Raw genomic sequence first — 21,362 nt, 5'->3', positions numbered from 1 at the left:
AAAGCACACTCTTTAGCACTGGGACTCCCACCACTTTTATCCCTTAGTTGTGTGCAGGCTAGAGTTCAGTGTCAAATACCTTCCTCAATAGTAAAAACTCAGTTTTGTTTGTTTGAGACAGGGTATCTCTATGGAGTCCTGGCTGTCCTGGAACTCCCCATGTAGAACAGGCTGGCCTTGAACTCACAGAGATTCACCTGCCTTTGCTTCCCTAGTGCTGAGATTAAAGGTGTATTGCCACCACGCCCAGCTCATGCTCAGATTTTTAAGACAGGGTCTCTCATTGAACCTGGAGTTCACTGAATGGTTAGCCCAGCTGGGCAGCAAGCCTCAGAGTGCCTCTCATTTCTACTTTCCTTGGGCTGGGCTTATGGGTTTGCATCCCGTCTCTGCCCTGGTTTTTACCGTGGGTGCTGGAGATCTGAAATCAAGTCCTTGGACATGCACAGCAAACACTTTTCCAACTGAACCATCTCCCCAGTCTCTTCTTTTTATCTTCTTCATAACACTTAGCATTTTTGAAATAACTGAAACTATTAGTAAAATGGTTTTTCCCTCCTTGAAAAGCAGTATGTACTCCATGAAAACGTCTGTTTGTTTACTTCTCTTTGGTGCTTATCAAAGTATCGTGCTTTGCAGTGGGCTGCTTGTGAATATTGTTTAAAGGACAAGTAGAATAGTTCTCTTGCTGTGTGCATACTGTATGGTAAATATGGGGCTTTGAAATATGTGAGCCTGTATGTTTTAATTCTTAATCCTCTTCTGGAATTTAGATGCAAAACACAGAAACTCTGATGGAGAATTTGTACCTCAGACACGCCCTCGGAGTAACACTCTTCCAAAAAGTTTTGGCTCTTCTCTGGACCATGAAGATGACGAGAGTGAAGGGGAGCCCAGAGGCATTCAGAAGGAGAGGAAGCCATCTAAGGAAGCTACTCTGGAACTTATTACAAAACGATTGAAGGAAAACCGTGCTGAGCGCCACCTTCCCGAGGATATCAAGGTAGTGCTGAGCTGTGGTCTGCCTGGGGTACCTTTAGAACGCCTGAAACAAAGTAACTAGCACAGCAGGGGAGAGAACTGGGTAGCCTGACTTCTCTACCTTCAGATTTGCCATTTCAAACTATGCTTTTAAATCCTAGCATGCTATGTATTAGTGCATATTGCATATTGTTGGCAAGATGAATGTGTAGAGTATAAAATGGCTGAGTTTGAATGGTAGCTGTGTGTACTGAGTTCTTGGTATTAGCCTGTGGGTATCTGGCATAAGCTATGTAGGTTCTGCCACTTGGTTTTTTCAACAATCCTATAAGAAATATAGTTGTGATATTAGCCATTAAAAAAATATTATCTTGCCAGGCGGTGGTGGAACATGCCTTTAATCCCAGCACTTGGGAGGCAGAGGCAGATGGATGTCTAAATTCAAGACCAGCCTGGTCTACAGAGTTCTAGGATAGCCAGGGCTACACAGAGAAACCCTGTCTTGAAAAAACAAAAACAAAAACAAAAAAAGAAAAATTATCACTGAAAAGCCTGGCATGGTGGCACATATCTGTAATCCAAGTACTAGAGAATTGAAGGCAGGGGGTTTGGGAGTTCAGCAATATAGTGAGTTTGAGCCCAGCCTGGGCCACATGACACTCTATTTAAAAAAATAAAATAACAACAACAAAAACACAAGTGAGCCGGGCGGTGGTGGCGCACGCCTTTAATCCCAGCACTCGGGAGGCAGAGCCAGGCGGATCTCTGTGAGTTCGAGGCCAGCCTGGGCTACCAAGTGAGTTCCAGGAGAGGCGCAAAGCTACACAGAGAAACCCTGTCTCGAAAAACCAAAAAAAAAAAAAAAAAAAACACAAGTGATCTAACTGTTAGCAGGATTTTATGAATTGCATTTTTTTAGGACCCATTACTCTTATGGATAGTATAGGTATGTGTGGATTCACACGCACATGGAGGCCAAAGTTCAGTTTCCTTCCCTGTGTCTGCCTTACTTGCTCAAGACAAGAGCTCACTGCACCTGCATGTAGGCCCAGCACTCCATATTGCCTTCTGTGAGGAAGTCAGGCAGAGTGCTTGGTAACCAAGTCATATGTGAGGTGAGATTACTGGGGAGATCGTCTCAGGTGAAGTTTTGTCCATGTCGTGGTGAACCCAGACACACTGGCAACAGAGTACACCTCCCTCATGATATTAAGTTCCCTTGAACGGGCTGACTTAGTCAGTCTATCCCTCCTTCAGCTTTGTCTTGTTCTTACAAGTCTCCTCCTGCTGCAAGTGATTTGGTTGCATTAGCTTGATTCAAATTTACAATCCTAGATTTAAGGTTCAGACTTGAAAGTCAAATGATAGTGTTTTATAGAGTATGCACTCCGTTAGTGCCTACTGCATGAATATAATCTGAAGTGGTATTTGTTATAGGGGCGACTGTCCAGTCACTTGTTTGTAATCTCTCAGTTCCTCTGGTAAGAGACTAAGAACTGTTAGCCATTCCTGGAAATAGGTAGAATTTATTTGGTCTAGTTGAAGGGTATCTTGTGGAACATTGGTTCATTGAGATAATGGATGAGTCTGTGGGACAAAAGGAAAGGTCTGGAATTTAGATGCAAAACACAGAAACTCTGGTGGAGAATTTGTACCTCAGACACGCCCTTGGAGTAACACTCTTCCAAAAAGTAACACTCTTCCAAAACACAGGTAGGGAGTTCTGCCTGCTTTGCCATTCAGAATAGTAAAAGATAAGATGGGTGTATTACACTGTAAAGAACATGTCTACCCATACAGAGGGAAACATGGATCATAGAATAGAGGTTGCAAATTGACATTTTTTTAACTTTCTCTAGCATCTTTACACTGCTAAGGGGTTTCCTTAGAGTAGAGACACTGGGTCATAAAATCTGTGTATGTGTTGAAATGTGTGTCTGTCTCCACTAGTCTTTTTCTTTGGTGCCTCATTTGTCTGTATGTTTGTCTACTATTTATCATCCATCCATCCATCCATCCACCCACCCACCCATCCACCCACCCATCCACCCGTCCATCCACCCGTCCATCCATCCGTCCATCCACCCATCCATCCACCCATCCATCCACTTTTGGTGCCAGTTGAATCCAGGGGCCCTTGCACAAGCTGGGCCCATGTGCCACTGAATACCATCAGCAGTCGTTGGTGTCTGAGAAAGACTGTCATCTTGCGGGCCACATTGAACCTGACTTCCTGCTGTTGCCTCTTGAATGCCGGGATTATAGGCCTCTGACCACAGTGCCTTGCCTGTGTACACTAGTCTTTTCTTTCTTTCTTTGTGTGTGTGTGCAGGTGCGTGTGCAGGTGTGCGTGTGCAGGTGTGCATGCCACAGCGTACACAGGGAAGCCTGAGAACAACTTTCAGGAGTCCTCTCCTTCTGCCATGTGCTCTGCAGATTGATTTGGATTAAACTGAGGCCCTCAGGCTTCTGGGCAAGTCTTTTAGACAGGCTGAGCCAGCTTTCTGCCCATAGTTACGATTGGAAGACTTTGTAACATTATAAAATATCAAGCAGTTAGGAAAGTTTCCTGTGTGCCAGCTAGGCACTGTTACAAGTGCTTTTACATGGATGAATTTACTCCTTTGAGGAAGAATGGAGTATTACTGATTTCTATATTGGGATATTGAACACGAGGTGGCTAAGATACCCAAACCAGCATTCATAACTTATACAAAATATAAAATTAAGCCTTAAAAAGGTATTCATTGACATACTAGGGAGGTTTGAATTGTATAAGAGTCTGAAAAATTTTGCTGCAAGTCCATCATCAAAGAGTGCATTAGCCTATGTTTTGCTGACCGTCTGCTCTTTCACCTAATTACACTGTGAGAGTGAGGAGAATAATGACACCAGTACTTTTCCCCTTCCCCCCATTCTAGAAAATGACTAAAGATCATTTGATAGAAGAGAAGACATCTCTGCAGAAAAGCCTGCTTTTCTATGAAAGTCAACACGGAAGGCCGGTAATTCCTCCTCACTAAGATGCTTTGCTTTTTCCCTTTACAGAAGAGCATGGGTCCTGTTGGGGATCTGTGTTCTTCGGGGCTGCTTTTGTCCAGCCTTGCCTGCTAGAGCTGGGAGATCACCTACTTAAAAAATTACATTTGGGGTGAGGGAGTCATACTGCCTGTTTTTGATATCTAGGTTTCTGATAGTAAGGTTACTTGGCTTCACTTTTTTTTTTTTTTTTTGGCTTCAGGTGACCAGGGAAGAAAGGCACATTGTTAAGCCTCTCTATGATAGATACAGGCTTGTAAAACAGATGCTGACAAGAGCTAGCATTACTCCCGTCCTTGTAAGTAAAGCAAACAAATGTTTGGTTTTGTTTTTAAAGACAGAGTCTCACTTGTAGCCAAAACTGACTTGGAACTCACTAGCTCAATCAAGCAGGACGCTTGAGTTGTGTAATTATAGGCAGGCATTGCCATGCCTTGCCCAAGTATTTCTTCAGTTCATTTTGCCAAAGTATATTTAAGAAAAGAAAGGGGAAGATGAAACAAGAAGAACTTTGAGTATTCTTGAGACATACATGCCAAGGCTGAAAAATTGTTGAGATTATGAATTTTAAAGGATAGAAATGCCAATGACTATTTTCTAGGCACCTTGGTAAGGACTTAGAGGCGTATGGCACTAAATCTTGACAAACAACACACGAATTAGAATATGACACAGCTCCAGGTAGTGCTGCTGTGTGCAGATTTACCTACAGAAATGGCAGAAGTAGTTCTTGTATGGGATACTCCTCGCCTAGTCTCTACTTCAGTTCTTGTCTCGGGATGCTTTTGTGATGACCACCGTGAAAGTGTACCTCTGGTTACTGTCTAATAGAAATGGGTTTGAAACACTTACTCATGTAAATGTGTGCCTTGGTAAGAGTGTGGGGCTCAGAGGACAGATTTGAGGGAGTCAGTTCTCTCCTACTACTCATGTTCCTAGGGTTTGAACTCAAAGTTGTTAAGCTTGGCAGTAAGGCTGAACCATCTTGCTAAAAAAAAGAACCTATCAAGATAATGCCAACTCCCAGGTGTCTGCACAGGCCTTCAATCCTAGCACTAGCCGCAGGCGATCTCTGAGTTCTAGGCTAGCCTGGTCTACATAGGTAGGGAGTTCCAGGACAGCCAGGGCTATACAGAAACCCTGTCTCAAAAAACCAAACTAAATAAATTAAACAATGCTAATTCACAGGGCCAGAGAGATAACTGAGCAGGTAAAGGTGCTTGCCATCAAGTCTGACCTGATCTTGACACACACATGCTGTGGTACATCCACACTCTTTTCTCTCTCACACACACACAACAAATGACATAAAATACCTTAAATAATGCTTACCTGTATTGGTGTACATTAAAAAACAGAACAAAACTTACTTTAAAATGGGGTCTTGCTGTGTTGTCCCAGGTGGTTTTGAGTTGTGAGCTCATGTGATCTTTTAGCCCCAGCTATCTGAGTAGCTGGGACAGTGAATATGCCAACATGAAGAAAAATGAAATCTATAATACTTAAATAAAAGTCACAGCACTATTCCTGGAGGATTGTAAGTTTGTTTGATGCCAGCTAGAGCAACTTAGCATGAACCTGTCTTCAAATTTTCTTAAAAATGGGGGAGTTCTAGGATGTGGTTAAGTGGTGTAATGATTACCTTGCATGCTAGGATGGACAATATCTTAGGATTTGGTTTAGTTTAGTATTGGTTCTAAAGAAGAATCTGATGGAGTCCTCAGACTCCAAAATATAGTTGAGCTGGGTGTGGTGGCACATGCCTGTAATCATAATATATGAGAGGGTTGAGGTAGGAGGATCTCATAATCCACATATCCAGCCTGTGCTACATAGTGAAACTATCTCAGACAACAGGCTGACCGTTATCATCTGTACATCACACTTTGTGAATCTGTCAGTTATTACCCTTACTATATCATAAAATAAAATTAAGAAAAGTGAAGCTATTAAAGAACTCACATTTTAAAAGATTGCTTTAAGATTTTGGAAATACTTTGTGTGTGTGTGTGTATACACATTTTTTTTTTTGAAAAAGATTTATTATGTATTCTGCATGTATGACTGCTTGCCAGAAGAGGGCACCAGATCTCATTATGGATGGTGGTGAGCCACCATGTGGTTGCTGGGAATTGAACTCAGGACCTCTGGAAGAGCAGCCAGTGCTCTTAACCTCTGAGCCATCTCTCCAGCCCCCTATATATTTCAGTTTTATTGAAAAGTTTTTCAGACAATATATTTTGTTTGTATTCTCCCCTCCCCCAGCCTCCCAGATCTTCTCCACCCTCCTAACCACCCCAACTTTGTGTTCTTGCTCTTTCAAAAACAAAGAAAGAACGAAAGAAAGAAAAACAACAAAAACCAAAAAAGTAGTTGGCCAACAGAAAATGCACTCCATGTTTTTATGCACTTTCTGTTTTATTTATTTATTTTTTATCTTAACTGATTTTCTGTTTAGTTTCTCTGTTTTGAGTTTTGTTTGCTTGGTTTTTCCGGGGGCTGCTGGGAACTGAGTGCCTCTATTAGCTAAATGTAACGTGATAGGAATGTGAAGCAGCACTAACTACTTGAAATCTGTGAAATATAAAATGAGGTGTTGCCGGTTGTTACAGGGATCTCCCTCCACGAAGCGCCGGGGTCAAATGTTACAGCCAATCATAGAAGGAGAAACAGCTCATTTTTTTGAAGAAATCAAGGTAATTGTATAGAAAAGTCATTCCCTAATTACGTTGCTGACAAGAAAGTCAGAAGTCATGGCCTGTGTCACTCTGCTTGGTTATCATGTTAGGAAGAAGAAGAAGATGGTGTCAGTCTGTCTTCTGAGTTAAGTGACATCTTGAAAACAGCTGTACATACACAGTCATTTTTGGAAAACTCAGAATCTGATGCTGAAGAAAATCAAGAAAAACTAGCTCGGGATCTCCGCTTATCAAGTACTCGGGCAGCTTCTATGTAAGTACTCGGGCTTGTGATTTTTAGCTTATTTCATAATAAAACTTACATATCAAGATACCCAGTATAAACAGCTGAATGCTTGGAGGGGATTACTATTAAGAGATTTACCAAAAATTGCTTGTGTGAGATACTTTTATAAGTATGGTTTACAAATACAGATTGTAGTTCCTGTTTCCTTCCCTTTTTTTGTGTGTGTGTGTTTGGGGCGCTGTTGGTGGTAGTGCTGTGGATGGAACCCAGGGTTTTGTGTGTGGAAGGTAAGTACTCTTATCTCCAGGCCTCATTTTACTTGGTTTTAAAACTGTGTGAGAGGGTACCCTTTGCCACTTTGTGTGCGTGTATGTGTGTGTGAAAACAACCTTAAGTGTTGGTTCTCCCCTCTGCCTTGTTGATGGCATGTTCTCTCTTGCTGTGTTGTGCTGTAAGAGTGCTGGAGTTACAGATGTGGGGAACCGTGTTTGCCTTTTCATAGGGGTTTCAGGGTCAGGCTGATACATTAAGCCTGACTTGCTGAGCTCATCTCCCCAGTTTGTGGTTCCTATTTCTTTATTAAATATTTCAACTAAAAGATTGTACTCAACTTACAACAGTTATAGGAACCAACCAAGAACTTGCCTGTTTTTTATTGGCCTGCTTATCTTTAGATGGATTTATGACAATGGTTCTCAACCCTTATTTCACCTTAAAATTAACTAAGAGGTGTGTGTGTATGTGTTCATGTGCGCTTGTGTGTAAGTCAGAAGACAAACTTGTTGTTTGTCTTTAAGAGCCATCCCCCTTTTTAAAAAAGACACATGTGTTTTTGTACTTTTTAAGATTTCATTTTAATTATGTGTATCTTTTTATGGATTTGTGCACATGTGTTGAGTGCCTCTGGAGGTCAGAAGAGTGCATTGTGACCCCTTGTTGTGCAGTTACAAGCTGATTTGAGCTGCCTCATACATGGTTGCTGGAAACCAAACTCGGGTCTTCTGCAAGAGCAGTATGTGTTCATTAACTACTGAGCCTTTTCTCTAGCACCCATTCATTTTTACATAGTTTCATATGCATGGATGTTTCTGCAACATGTGTGTGGCTGTTGCCCCCTGAAGGCCAGGAGAGGGCTTCAGGTCTCTGGGACTAGAGTTATAGATAGTTTTGAACCACCATGTGGGTGCTAGGAATTGAACTTATCACTGTTATCACTGCCTACATTCTGGCTGGCCAGGGCTCTTTGAAGAAATGGGATTATGGGTGCACATTACTGCGTCCAGAGGTTTTATGTGGGCTCTGAGGATCAAGTGCAGGTTCCTCAGGGTTGGGTAGCAAGCACTTTATCAACTGAGCAGTTCCCACAGCCCCAGAACAACTTTGTGATTTAATTGATGTGTAGTGGAGTGTAGACATTGGTATGTTTCTGTGAAAGCCAATCAGCTACAGCAAAGGTTAGAACCACTGTTAATATAATGAAGAAACTGTACCCTTTAGTAATGTTCTGCTTCCATTTTAATTTTAGGCCTGAATTACTGGAACAGCTTTGGAAAGCCAGAGCTGAGAAAAAGAAACTACGTAAAACGTTACGGGAATTTGAGGAAACATTTTATCAGCAAAATGGAAGGTTTGTTAAGCATTGTAGATGTTGACATCTTTCTTCTTTAATTCACAAAATGTATGTTAAGATAATGGAATACATGGGATTAGAAACACAGGCACAGAGGCTTCCGGTTTGATCCCCAAGACCTACATGGGGAAGAAAAGAACCAGCTCCTAAAAGGTGTTTTCTGATCTCTACACACATGTCATAGCACATACGCTTTCATGCTCCCACACACTAAGGAAGAATTACAGACACATTGCTTATAGGATATTAGCCCTGAAGTGTTATTTTTAACTCTAAGGCTATAGCTTGGTGCAAGAGCATTTGCTTAGCATGTACAAGGCCCTGGGGTTTCATCCCCAGCACTGCAAAAGACAAAATTTTATATATATTGAGGCAAGGTCTGTCCTGGACTAACAGTAGATCAGGCTGGCTCAGAGATCCACTGCCTCTACCTCCTGGAATTAAAGGCGTGCACCACCACTCCCAGCCAATTTTATAACATTCTTTCATACTCTCAAGACCTGCTGTTATTAAAGTCAAGGAAAAGTCATAACTGGAGTAAGCATCTCAAATATTTTAAGGTTTTCCTAAAGCAATTCTTGTTTGTTGGCAGTGCTGGAGCTCAAACCCGTGAGGCAGACATTCTCCTACCGAGCTACATTCCCAGCCCCCAGTGACTTTATATTGCTTACAAGTGACCTGTCTCTGACAGGATCTCATTATGCAGCCATGACTAGTCTGGAACTTGCTGTATAGACCAGGCTGGCCTGGAACTCAGATTGACCTGCTGGTGCAGAGTTAAAATGTTGGTGTAAGGTTAAAGATGGGAGCCACTGGCCTGTTGTATGTATCTCTTCTCTTAGGAAAGATCCCACAGGAGGAATGAAATCCCTGACTGGGATTTTTTTGTTGTTTTTTTGAGACATGGATTTTCTGTGTAGACCTGGTTGTCCTGGAACTCACTCTGTATCCCAGGCTGGCCTTGAACTCAGAGATCTGCTTGCCTCTGCCTCCTGAGTGCTGGGATTAAGCACCACTGCCTGGCTGGATTCTTAATTTTTATCCTGAAACAAGCTCCAGTAGTCATTGTGCTGGGGAGGGGTGCAGGCAGGTGGACCCCTGGTGCTCACTGTACAGCAGCCAGTCTAACTAAAGACTAGCAAGCTTTAGGCTCTGCCGGATACCTTGTTTCGTGGAAACACTGTGAAGAGGGATAGAGGATGCCAAATGTCTTCCTGAGGCCTCTGCAAATTCCCATGCACACACATACACTTCAAGAGAAGTAATGAGCAGAGTTGAGGCTTAAGTCTCAGAGTAACTTTGGTGGCCCTACCGAACCAGGAGCTGTTACAAATTCCAAAGTATATTTTCTTTAAAAAGAAGCTGGGGCCAGGAGATAATTTTAGAGTTTCACATCTATATCATGTGTGAGTTAAAAAGTCCGAGTACTGGGGAAATGGCTCAGTCAGTGATGTGCCTGCTATGTGGACCCGGGTTTGATTCTCAGAGCCCACACCAGTTGGTGGTGGTGTCTGAATGCTGTATCACTGGGCTTGACAGCCAGCTAGCTTAGCTACTCAGCTAGCTTTAGGCAGTGGGAAACCCTGCCTCAAACAAGGTGGATAAGACAAAGGTTTACCTCTGGCTTGCTCTCATGCACACACATGTACAGTGTATGTATACACAAGAAAGTATAAGTGCTATAAAGGCATTTTCCATGCACCTTCTTTATATTGAAAGAAAACAACTTATACTTGAGGTGATTTGATGCTGAAGTGGAGTGGTTAACTAAATGTGTAAAATGACTCATGGTAGCTTTCTAGCACTTACAGACTACCCTGATGATTGTAAGAAGTATAGAACATTATTTAAGCAGTTACTAGAGATATCCATCAAAAATAGCATTTTTAGAATGTTCTTTCTGTGTGAATTAGTCCACTAGCCTTTTGCCCTGCAGAGAAGCTTCTAGTTCAGCCTGAATTTGTAATATTATGCTCCATATTAGGACAACTTTTAAGTCAGATTTTATCTTCCCTAGGAATGCCCAGAAAGAGGATCGTGTCCCAGTGCTTGAGGAATATAAGGAGTACAAGAAAATTAAAGCCAAGCTTAGACTTCTTGAAGTTCTTATCAGCAAACAAGACTCTTCAAAATCCATATAAAATATGTTCCCTGAAAAGTGACATCATAAAGTCAGTTGTGTTCCTTGAAGTTCCTCATGTGTACTTGGCTCGCACTGAGTTCACCCTGTCAGGCACTCAGAGACCCTTTTGTACTTGTTTGTGGTTCACTAGGAAGGAAGGCCGTTCCTCAGACCACAGTTTACTAAGACGCTCCACACTTAGCAAACATGCAGACCCCTCCATTGTTTACTACAGACACATCTGTTAGCAAAAGACAAGAATTTTATTCTTTTCACTTCAAGAACTTTGGAAATACAGAGCTTTTTTGTTGTTTACTGTTTGTTTTTCCTTTTCATTACTGAAGAAAATTGAGAGGAAAATCTTCACACTGAGTTCTTCGGTTGCCTTTTTCTTACAGAATGACTGAAAATGTAAAAGAAAAGCCTATAAACATGACATATGCAACTGTATTTTGTTTTTCCTAGAAAACCAACCTGAATTTTCAAATCCTAGTGTGGAACACCTTTCTGTGTAATTCCCAGAGTGACACCCACCTGCACAGATAGTACTTAGCCAGAAATTGCAAATCCGTGGTCCTACCTGAACGAAGGTAACACTGGGTAGACCACAGAGCAGCCTTGCTTAGTCATTTGAAACATTATACACATCACTCACAGAGCTGAATCACATCCCATGCTGCCTACAGGACTTCAGTTACTGTCTACCAGCAATGATGTGACTTGTCTGGATCAGATCCTGCGCTGTCCCCCACCCACCTCCAGATAATGTGAGAAAATAGCTGTGCCAGTATGGAGGGAGGGACTTGGATGGTGCTCAGGTTTGTGTATTTCATTCATCACATGGCCTCGGTTGGCACAAGAATGATGACACTCAAGTAAATCTGTTCTTTACAAGGGCTATACCACTGCAGCTTTACATGCCCATTCAGGGGGCTGCCTTCCCCTCTAAGATGACCACCTCTCACCCAGGCGCTGGCTGTCTGAAGCAGCCACTTACAGGATGTGTAGTGGTACACCCCTTACCATAGACTCTTGGCATTTCTTTTCCTTTGGCTTCGCATGGCTTGTCTTCAGGTAATCTGCTAATCATTTTTTACGGAATAATAACTTCTTGTGTTAATGCAACAGATGTGGGTCAGGCTTAATCTAAGTGGATCATCCCCTCCCCCCTGCCCCCGTGCTTTTTTCAACTGATAAATGTCTCACTTTGCCCATGCTTTGCATGTAATGACTCATGCATGATTTTCTTAATATTAATAGTTTTTCATACAAATGGAATTTCACAACATCTTTAATAAGGTGAGGAAAGCATGAACCTCCAACTTCTGGCACTATTATTACACAGTAAGAATGTGAGGTAGCTTCATAATAAATAGTGTCTCTAGTACTTCACATTTCACTTGTGTGTGCAATGCCTTTTTTGGGGGAGAGGGAAAAGTCCAGCGGTAGTGAATGTGTAGTGGAAGTTTTTTTTTTTTAAAAAGCACTAAATCATCCAGCCTTGTTTGTGTTGTTCCTTTTGATATTGCTAGATCATTCATAATGTATTTTTAGGAAAGTAATTAAGAATGCCAAAAAATGTATCATTTGATTTGAACCCATCATGTGGTGTACTTTTTAGTTTCTTTTGGTCCAGACAGGATTGCTACGTGTAATTTTATGTGCACTGTATATTTTTATGAATGTTTTATTTTGTATACCACATGCAAAAATGTCCATGTGCACTATTTAAATGTTTTAAATAATATATTCCTTCTCTATAACGCTAAATCTATTTGAGTACAATATTTTTCTAAGTCTGTAGCCTGACTGGTCTCACTGACTGGTTTTCATTCCAGCTGCGTCATGATTGGTCCTTGGGTGTTAGTTGTGGCTGAGGAGTGCAGTGGTGACACACGAGTGTGTGCTGTCGCTGACTCGTGGTTTAGCAGTGGTCATAGAATTAGGCACCTGCGAGAGTTCTACTTTGGTACAAATAAAAATTATATCTATATAGAAGTGTTATATAGATATATGTATGTCCACCAGTACAATTACATTGCTGTGTTTGGCACTTCATTGTACAGACTTTTGTAATAAAAGAACTTTAATGTTCTAAGTCATTGTAATGTATGTTCGTTTTTCTAGGAGGTATTGTCTTAGGCTTATTTAAGTCACTACCCAGTGATGATGCAGAGGACACACTAAGGTTGCTCAACAGTTTGGCCAGCATGTTCTGGGGGAAAGTCCACATACTGCTTCTTAGAGCTGTTTAGGGAGAATAGGCAGACTCCCTTCCAGAAGGGTGTCATGTATCTGGTCTTGAAATCGCTCTGTTGCCCAAGACCTTGAACTCCTGTTCCTCCTCTCTGCCTCCTAATGCCAGAATTAGTCATTTCTTGTTGCAATGAATTACCATATTAAGAAAACTTGACCCTCCTTACTTTGAGGAAGATGGATGGGTAGTTATTTTTAAATTCCTTTATTTTACTGGGCATGGTGTGATATGCACCTGTCATCCCAACTACTCTAGAGGCCATGGCAGAAGGACCCCTTGAGCCCAGGAGTTCAAGGCCAGCCTGGGTGACTTTTTTTTTTTTTTTTTTCCCCAGGGTAGGATGGGGTAAGACAGGGTTTCTCTGTGTAGCCCTGGCTATGCTGGAACTTGTTCTGTAGACCAGGCTGGCCTTGAACTCAGATCTGCCTGCCTCTGCCTCCCAAGTGCTGGAATTAAAGACTTGTGCCATCACTGCCCAGCTTTTTTCTTTAAGTTTTGCTTTATTCATGTTTTAAATATATACATTGAGCATTAATGTGTAAGTTGAGTGCTATGGTTGAATGTGGTGTTGATTTGGCCCACAGAACAGAACATATGGCTGTTCTGGAGGGGCTTATGTAGCTTAGAAAAATAATATTCCCCTCCAGTTTGTAAAATACCAGTCATACACAACTTCCCAACAAGAAAGCTCTCAAAGGACCTGCATCTGTAATTTCCAAACAACTTTTTATGGCCTTAATATGCCATCTTCTTTATTTCTGGGAAACTTGAAATGCTGTCCTTTAGAAACTGGATGAATTCTGCATTTGAAGATGATAGTGAAATTTCTGTAGTTAGCTGCTGTAGTTTTGTAGTTGACTTTTTGTAGGCATTTTGGAGTTTGTAGAATGGAGATTATTTTATGTATGTTGGTCATATATAATACTTTCCCAGAGTCTTATGACTTAACTTAGCTCTGGCCAAAGGAAGTGAGACCCTGGGACACAGTTGAGACCACCAACGGTTCATCTGTCTGCACCTCCCATCCAGCTATTGGAGATCTGCCCCCAGTTCTTAAACTCTGCCCCATGACAAGAAGCATTAACTTTACTTCCCTTTTATACTCCCAGAATTTAATAATAAATCTTGTAATAAAAATCCTGTGAGTATACCCATGTGCATATTATAGGAGGTAGTTAGTGAACTTGTGGATTGTACAAGGGTCTCCATTCTGATTGATGGAAATCATCCTGTTAGCACTGGTTGCTGCTTTAGTGCCTTTAAAATGCGTCTCTGCTGGAGCTGGAGCTCAGTGCCTCCCTCACACTTGCAGGGCTCTGTACCCTGTCCCTAGCACAGTGAAAGAACAGCCAAGTAGCCAGAGATGGTGACGTTTTAGGAGAGAATACAGTAAGTACCTAACAGTCTGTGCCAGAGCACTGGTCTCAGCGGGGTCTCACCTCCACTATTACAGCATTACAGTCTGTGCCAGAGCACTGGTCTCAGCGGGGTCTCACCTCCACTATTACAGCATTACAGTCTGTGCCAGAGCACTGGTCTCAGCGGGGTCTCACCTCCACTATTATAGCATTACAGTCTGCCAGAGCACTGGTCTCAGCAGGGTCTCACCTCCACTATTACAGCATTACAGTCTGTGCCAGAGCACTGGTCTCAGCGGGGTCTCACCTCCACTATTATAGTATTACAGTCTGCCAGAGCACTGGTCTCAGCGGGGTCTCACCTCCACTATTATAGCATTACAGTCTGTGCCAGAGCACTGGTCTCAGCAGGGTCTCACCTCCACTATTATAGCATTACAGTCTGTGCCAGAGCACTGGTCTCAGCAGGGTCTCACCTCCACTATTACAGCATTACAGTCTGTGCCAGAGCACTGGTCTCAGCAGGGTCTCACCTCCACTATTACAGCATTACAGTCTGTGCCAGAGCACTGGTCTCAGCGGGGTCTCACCTCCACTATTACAGCATTACAGTCTGTGCCAGAGCACTGGTCTCAGCGGGGTCTCACCTCCACTATTACAGCATTACAGTCTGTGCCAGAGCACTGGTCTCAGCGGGGTCTCACCTCCACTATTATAGCATTACAGTCTGTGCCAGAGCACTGGTCTCAGCGGGATCTCACCTCCACTATTACAGCATTACAGTCTGTGCCAGAGCACTGGTCTCAGCGGGGTCTCACCTCCACTATTATAGCATTACAGTCTGTGCCAGAGCACTGGTCTCAGCGGGGTCTCACCTCCACTATGACTGTTGTAGCTTTCTCATCACTTGGTTTAGTTTCGAGCTGATGTAGTGCAGTTCCTTCTCCAGCTCCACAGCATATAAAAAGAGTCTAGGAGAGAGTTTAGTTAGAGATATGCATGGTCGTTCTGTGCAGTAGACAGTAGCTTATTAATGCCTGTTGTGATGTGCTTTGACAGGGAGCTAGGATGACAAGCTCCTGATGACATTTTCCAGGGCAGTGATCTGCAGTACTGATGGGAAGCTGGGAGAACAGGCCTGCTGCGCCCTTTCATCTAGAGGTGGAACATCTGCCTCACCTTTTCAAATGTATGTGTATGCTTTACCTGCATGTATGTATTATGTCTACACCATATGCATGCCCAGTGCATATGCTCTCCTGGGATTGGAATTCGAATGTGAGCTGCCATGTGGCTCTTGGGGAAGAGCAGCCTGTGCTCCTAACCACTGAGCCAGTTCGCCAGTGTGCTGGTCTCACTGTCTAAGCAAATGGAGTTGTGTGCTTTAATTTTGGAGCCGCAGAGAATGAAAGAATTAGGTATAGCAATGTGGTTCTGGCTCAATAAAAGAACATATATAACATGCATATCCTGGTGTCCCAGGTACCACACACAGTTGGTACATGTTGGTGCATGGAGCAAATGCTTACTCTCGAAATTCTTGCTGAGTGACAGGCTGGTAGTCATCTTGAATTTCTGTAGAATAATACTTTTTTTCAAGCCTTTCCTTCCACGCTTTCATCTGCTCTGCCCCTTGGATCTCCTGTCAATTTAGAGGACAGGTACAGGCAGTAGTCTGTATGTGTCCGAGACTCCCAAGTAGACTACTAAAGATCACAGGCTTCCAACTGTAGATGTAACCAACCGTCTTATTAAATAAAAAACACAGAACCAATGCAAAGAAGAAAGCCAAGAGGTCAGAGCTAAGAGCTAAAACCTTACCCTTCCTCCTGCGGTGGTCCTACCTCTCCGAAAGAGAGCTACTTCCTGTGTTAAAGTCTTTATATAGACTTTCTGTTCTGCCTTCTCATTGGTTGTAAACCCAACCACATGACCGCCTCGTCACTGCCTGTCTGTATAGACCTCCAGGTCTTCTATGGTTGGTATTGAGATTAAAGGCATGTGTATCCAATGCTGGCTGTATCCCTGAACACACAGAGACTTACCTAGCTCTGCCTACCAAATGCTGGGATTACAGGCATACGCCACCACCACCCGGCTTTCCTATGGCTTGCTAATAGCTCTGACCCCCCCGGGCAACTTTATTTATTAATATACAAATAACATTTTAATACAAATAAAATATCACCATATCCAACGGCCTGGTGCTTGGGTGTCTGCGTCAGCAAAGTCACCACACAAGCCTGGGCTGTGAGATGTGCAGCACAGATGTTAGGGTTCGGGTCTCATCTACTGACTTCATTCTGCTGCCTCTTCCTTTTGCATCTGAGTCTCTTTCTGGTTTTAATTCATCTGTCAAGGCTAATATTCTTTTGTCCATCTTCCTCCTTCAGTGCTGAGTGTTGAGCCCAGGGTCTCCTGCGTGCTCTGCACGTGCTACACCCCACCCCCTTAAAGTGTACTTGAGAATGCATCTCTGCCCGCCCTGCCAGCAGCTTTTCTGCCAGACTTGCACAGATGTGACCTTTTAAATAATCCCTGCCTCGGTTAATGGTCTGTGTACCAGTGCCATGTACCACAATACAAGTCTCTCACTAGAAAACGTATTACTGCCCCTTCCTGACCTAAAGAGTCCTTCCTATGAACTGTTCTTACCAGCACTGACTTTCAGGTACACTGTTACCTTCAGTGTGTGTGGCACACATGCAGTGGTGCATGTTGGGATAACTTGCAGGGCCACGTGGGTCATCAGGCTTGATAGTAGGTGCCTTTACCTGCTGAGCCATCTCTCCCTACCTCATTTTTCTCAGCTTTAGGGTGGAAAAAAATGAAATGTGTATGGTAATAGGAACAGCCCTAGGGAAGGAGAAAGGGGTGTACCCAGGTGTGAGTCAAAAGTGTTTTTGTAAGCCAGGTGTGGTCGCACGCACTTGACTGCTGGTATTACAAGAGGCTAGAGCACCCGGGGCTGCATAGCAAGAATCTCGAACGGAGCTAGGGTAAAGCTAGCTCAGTGAGCACTCAGGAAGGCCTGAGGGCTTGTTCAGATCTCCAGCAGCCAGGTCACAAGCTACACTGTGACATCATGTCTCTGTAATCAGCCCTGTGGGGGCCGAGACTTGCTGGCCAGCTAGTCTAGACAAACAGTAAGCTCCAGGTTCAGTGAAACTGTCTCAATCGAGGAAATCCGAGGGGCTGGCTTTGTCCTCCATCTGCACACCTGAACACGTGCACCCACGCACACCCAGGAAAGGAATGTAGAAAACAAGGATACTGCGGACTAGGGCAACTTCCTGTGAATTTACTAAGTGTATTTAGCCCAGAAGTGACTGCAAGGCAGCCAAGTAGATCCTACAGAGTGCTTCTGATCACCTCCAATATGGTCCCTGACCGGAAACTTGCCAGCTGCAGCTCCTGAGTTTGGGCACTAGTACTGTTAACTACTAAATGACCAGGCTGCTCATACTGTGGGTGCAAATACACACGTAATCTTTTTACAATGCTGGCTTGGTGGTGCACACTTGTTTAATCTCGGGGCTGGGAATGAAGACGCAGAAGGACCTTTGGAGCTTACTGGCAAGCAGTCTAGTCTACTTGGTGAGCTCAGGCCGATGAGAGACCCTGTGTTAAAGGGGTGGATGGCCTTCCAGAGATAACATCTCTGGTCTGTGCACGTATTCATCCACACACGAACATACCCACACATACATGCACAAAAACATCCTGAGATTGGTCAAAATTGACATGGGTCTTTTTAATAGAAATGATCAATTAACTAAAATTCTATAAAGAGATCTCCAGTATTCTTTAAGCAGCTTGCTGTGCCCTGTCATAAATGAGAAAGGCTCCTGATTCTGAGAGGTGTGTTGGCGGTGACAACTGTTGGTATAAATTATTTCTATTAATCAGAACTAATAAAGCTATCACCTGTGTTTAGAAAAATCAATTAAAATCTTACAGGTTCAGCCGGGTAGTGGTGGCACACGCCTTTAATTCCAGCACTCGGGAGGCAGAGCCAGGCGGATCTCTGTGAGTTCGAGGCCAGCCTGGGCTACAGAGTGAGATCCAGGACAGGAACCAAAACTACATGGAGAAACCCTGTCTCGAAAAACAAACAAACAAACAAACAAAAATTCTTACGGTCTCACTAAAGCCTTCTTTTCTGGCTTGATGGGCCAAATCTCCGGTGGTTTTCCTCCTGTAAATGCAAAATAAGCCTGAGAGTAAGAAAAGGCAGTGAGCCATGAGCAGCGAGGTCCACAGCAGGGGCTGGACTGTCTGTTTTCTCGTGACAAATGCTGCTCATTAAGAAAATTCTTTGGGACTAGCTGTAAAATAATTCACTGTCTTTCCATTAGTAAACGTAGGCATCCTGTTAAGCACAAGTCCTGTTCCTAAGTGTGACTGTAAATGCTTTTGATAGTTGAATGAGCTGTGTACTGCATGCGGACTAAAGTTGCCTTATACTTGTGCAAGGGACTTTCCTGTCTTCCTGTCAGCCTTCCCAAGTGACAAAATATGGGCTGGGCTCTGTTTTCAATGGTGCCAGCCGGATCCAGGGCCTCTGACATGTCCAGAGCCTCACAAGCGGGCACGTCCTCTGCCACTGGACGACTTCTCAGTAGTCCATATTGATTTTAACGGAGAGTTTCCCCCGCAGAAATCAAAAGGTTTACTGGATGTCAGAAAGAATGTGTTTCAACCTTATCTCATTGTTTCTCCTGTAATCAGGTAGATGTTCCCACTTTAACCTCAGTTTAACTTAGGCCTTCTTGACTTCATCATGATGCAGAAGCAGAAACCAGACTTTAAAATTTGGATTTCGGTCTTCTCCCAGGGGGGCAATATGTGGTGAGATACTCTGAATATTCTGTGCAGGGGGCAGAGCTCTCTGTGAGCCCCGGACATGGTCATGGGGGGAGCAATCACACTCGACAGTTTGCTGTGTTGCTAGTGAATTTTAGAGATACAAAGCCAATACATTACACGATACAATACATAACTATCAAAGGGGGATTCTGTTAGCTGACATTGCCCCACAGAAGACTGATGTTAGTATTCTGAGCATCTTTAATATATGCAGGCTAGGCTAGGACCCTTTGGTAGGTTAGAGATGCTGAATGCGTTTTCAACCTAATAGTTTCACAGGCATGTAACCCCACCCCACATTGAACATCTATGTGGTGCTTTGAGAATGTCACCACAGGCTTACACATATGAATGTGGGTCCCCAGTTGGTAGAACTGTTGGGAAGGATTCAGTGTGGCCTTGGAGGAGGTGTGTCACTTGGGGTAGGCTTTGAGGTTTTAAAAGCTCACATCATTCCTAGTCCACGCTCTGCCTAGTGCTTGTGGATCAGATGTGAGCTCTCAGCCACTGCCCCAGTGCCAGGCCGGGCTGCCTGCTGCCATGCTCCCTGCCATGATGGCCATGGCCTCACCTCTGCAACAGAAAGCCTCATCTTTCCTCTAAAAGTTGCTTCATTTGTGACCCTTCACAGCCACAGGAACGTGACTAAGACATTTTGTGTGGAACTTGAAAGTGATAAAAAAAAAATTCAACGTCTTACATTTTCTTGTCTTCACTGTCTGGGGCTTTCTTCAGTCGGAGTTTCTCGAGAACATTAAGGTAACTCTGGGTTAATTAAAAAGAGTTTAAAATTCATCAGAAATTATTTCCCGTATTCTTCACCTTCAGTCAAGACACATGAACTATGACGTATTGGTTGTAGGAACTCCTGCCTAAAAAGACGTCTGGCACTGTGCCGTGATCCTTTCACCGTGCCCTCGTGAAAGCAAAGGGTGCTCTCAGGGACATCACTGGGATGTGATGCCAAAGTCTTAAAAATATCAACACAGTGGGGATGGGTGGGGACGGGAATAGGAGGGGTCAGGTGGGGGGAGGATGGAGGGAGAGACAGCTGGAATCTGGGGGGCAAGATAGAAAGCTAGTGCAATGGAAACCCCCAGGAATCTACAAGGGTGACCCTAGCTAAGACTCCTAGTAATGGGGATCTGGAGCCAGAATTGGCCATCTTCTGTAACCAGGAAAGGCTTCCAGTGGAGAGACTAGGACACCAACCCAGCCACAAACCCTTCAACCTACAATTTGTCCTGTCTGCAAGATGTGCTGGGGTCAAGATGGTGCAGAAATTGTGGGAGTGGCCAACCAATGACTGGTCCAGCTGGAGACCCAGGCCATGAGAGGAAACCCACCCCGACACTGCCTGGAGGGCCAGGACCCAGAGACTAGACAGCCCAGAGACCTAGGATAGAACCAAACACGATCAACAAAAAGAAAAAAAAAATGAATGAAATGATTCCTAATGATACTCTGCCATACTCAGACAGGAGCCTAGCATAATTATCATCAGAGAGGCTTCATCCAGCAACTGATGGAAACAGATGCAGAGACCCAGAGCCAAACATTAGGTGGAACTTGGGAGATCCTGTGGAAGAGGGGAAGGAAGGATGGTAGGAGCCAGAGGGGTCAACAAAACACAAAATCAACTAACCAGGGCTTATTGGGGCTCATAGAAACTGAAGCGACAATCAGGGAGCCTGTGCATGGAAACTGAACCGACAATCAGGGAGCCTGTGCATGGGTCTTACCTAGGTCCTCTGCCTACAGGTTATGGTTGTGTAGCTTGGCCTTCTTGAGGGACTCTCAGCAGGGGCAGTCTCTGATTATTTGCCTGTTTTGGGGGACCCTTTTCCTCCTCCGGGGTTGCCTCATCCAGCCTTAACATGAGGGGACGTGCCTAGTCTTACTGCAACTTGATGTAGTAAGCCATGTTTGGTTGATGGTCCTGGGAACCTGCCCTTTTCTAAAGGGAAAGGAGGAGGAGCAGATCTGGGGGAGAGGGGCAGTGGTGGGGGACGGACTGCAGTCAGGATGTAATATATGAGAGGAGAATAAAAACACTTAAAAATGTTAATATAGGAGCTGGAGAGATGGCTCAGCAGTTAACCTGAGTTCTGTTCCCATCACCTGTCAGGCGGCTCCCAGTTCCAACTCCAGCCTCGGGGATCCAAGGCCGCTGGTCTTAGT

General features: G+C 43.8%; 2 protein-coding genes across 7 annotated transcripts in view; one reads left to right on the top strand and one right to left on the bottom strand.

Annotated features, from left to right (window-relative positions):
* Fam13b (family with sequence similarity 13 member B) overlaps window positions 1–12,795 on the top strand; it is a 58,905-nt gene extending 46,110 nt beyond the window's left edge. For 5 of the 6 annotated variants that reach the window (XM_052741844.1, XM_052741841.1, XM_052741845.1 and 2 more), the window contains 7 exons: window positions 774–1,003; window positions 3,903–3,986; window positions 4,223–4,318; window positions 6,633–6,716; window positions 6,809–6,972; window positions 8,471–8,572; window positions 10,593–12,795. In XM_052741844.1, coding sequence (XP_052597804.1) covers window positions 774–1,003; window positions 3,903–3,986; window positions 4,223–4,318; window positions 6,633–6,716; window positions 6,809–6,972; window positions 8,471–8,572; window positions 10,593–10,716 — 884 coding nt within the window. In that variant the 3' untranslated portion in view covers window positions 10,717–12,795. The remainder of the gene's footprint in view (window positions 1–773; window positions 1,004–3,902; window positions 3,987–4,222; window positions 4,319–6,632; window positions 6,717–6,808; window positions 6,973–8,470; window positions 8,573–10,592) is intronic. The other variant, XM_052741846.1, reaches the window with a different exon arrangement.
* The window catches only part of Pkd2l2 (polycystin 2 like 2, transient receptor potential cation channel), a 27,217-nt gene continuing 18,011 nt past the window's right edge, over window positions 12,157–21,362 (bottom strand). Inside the window, exons 11-14 of the mRNA XM_052741848.1 lie at window positions 19,882–19,946; window positions 18,453–18,507; window positions 15,842–15,954; window positions 12,157–15,283 (exon numbers count right to left, since the gene is read on the bottom strand). Of these exons, the coding sequence (XP_052597808.1) occupies window positions 15,193–15,283; window positions 15,842–15,954; window positions 18,453–18,507; window positions 19,882–19,946 (324 nt within the window). The 3' untranslated portion in view covers window positions 12,157–15,192. The remainder of the gene's footprint in view (window positions 15,284–15,841; window positions 15,955–18,452; window positions 18,508–19,881; window positions 19,947–21,362) is intronic.

Source organism: Peromyscus californicus, unplaced genomic scaffold (genome assembly GCF_007827085.1).
Source record: "Peromyscus californicus insignis strain IS unplaced genomic scaffold, ASM782708v3 Scaffold_17__1_contigs__length_78620276, whole genome shotgun sequence".
NCBI classification, from domain to species: Eukaryota; Metazoa; Chordata; class Mammalia; order Rodentia; family Cricetidae; genus Peromyscus; species Peromyscus californicus.
The sequence above is the reverse complement of the archived record's forward strand: the minus strand, read 5'-3'. Positions and strand labels throughout refer to the sequence as shown.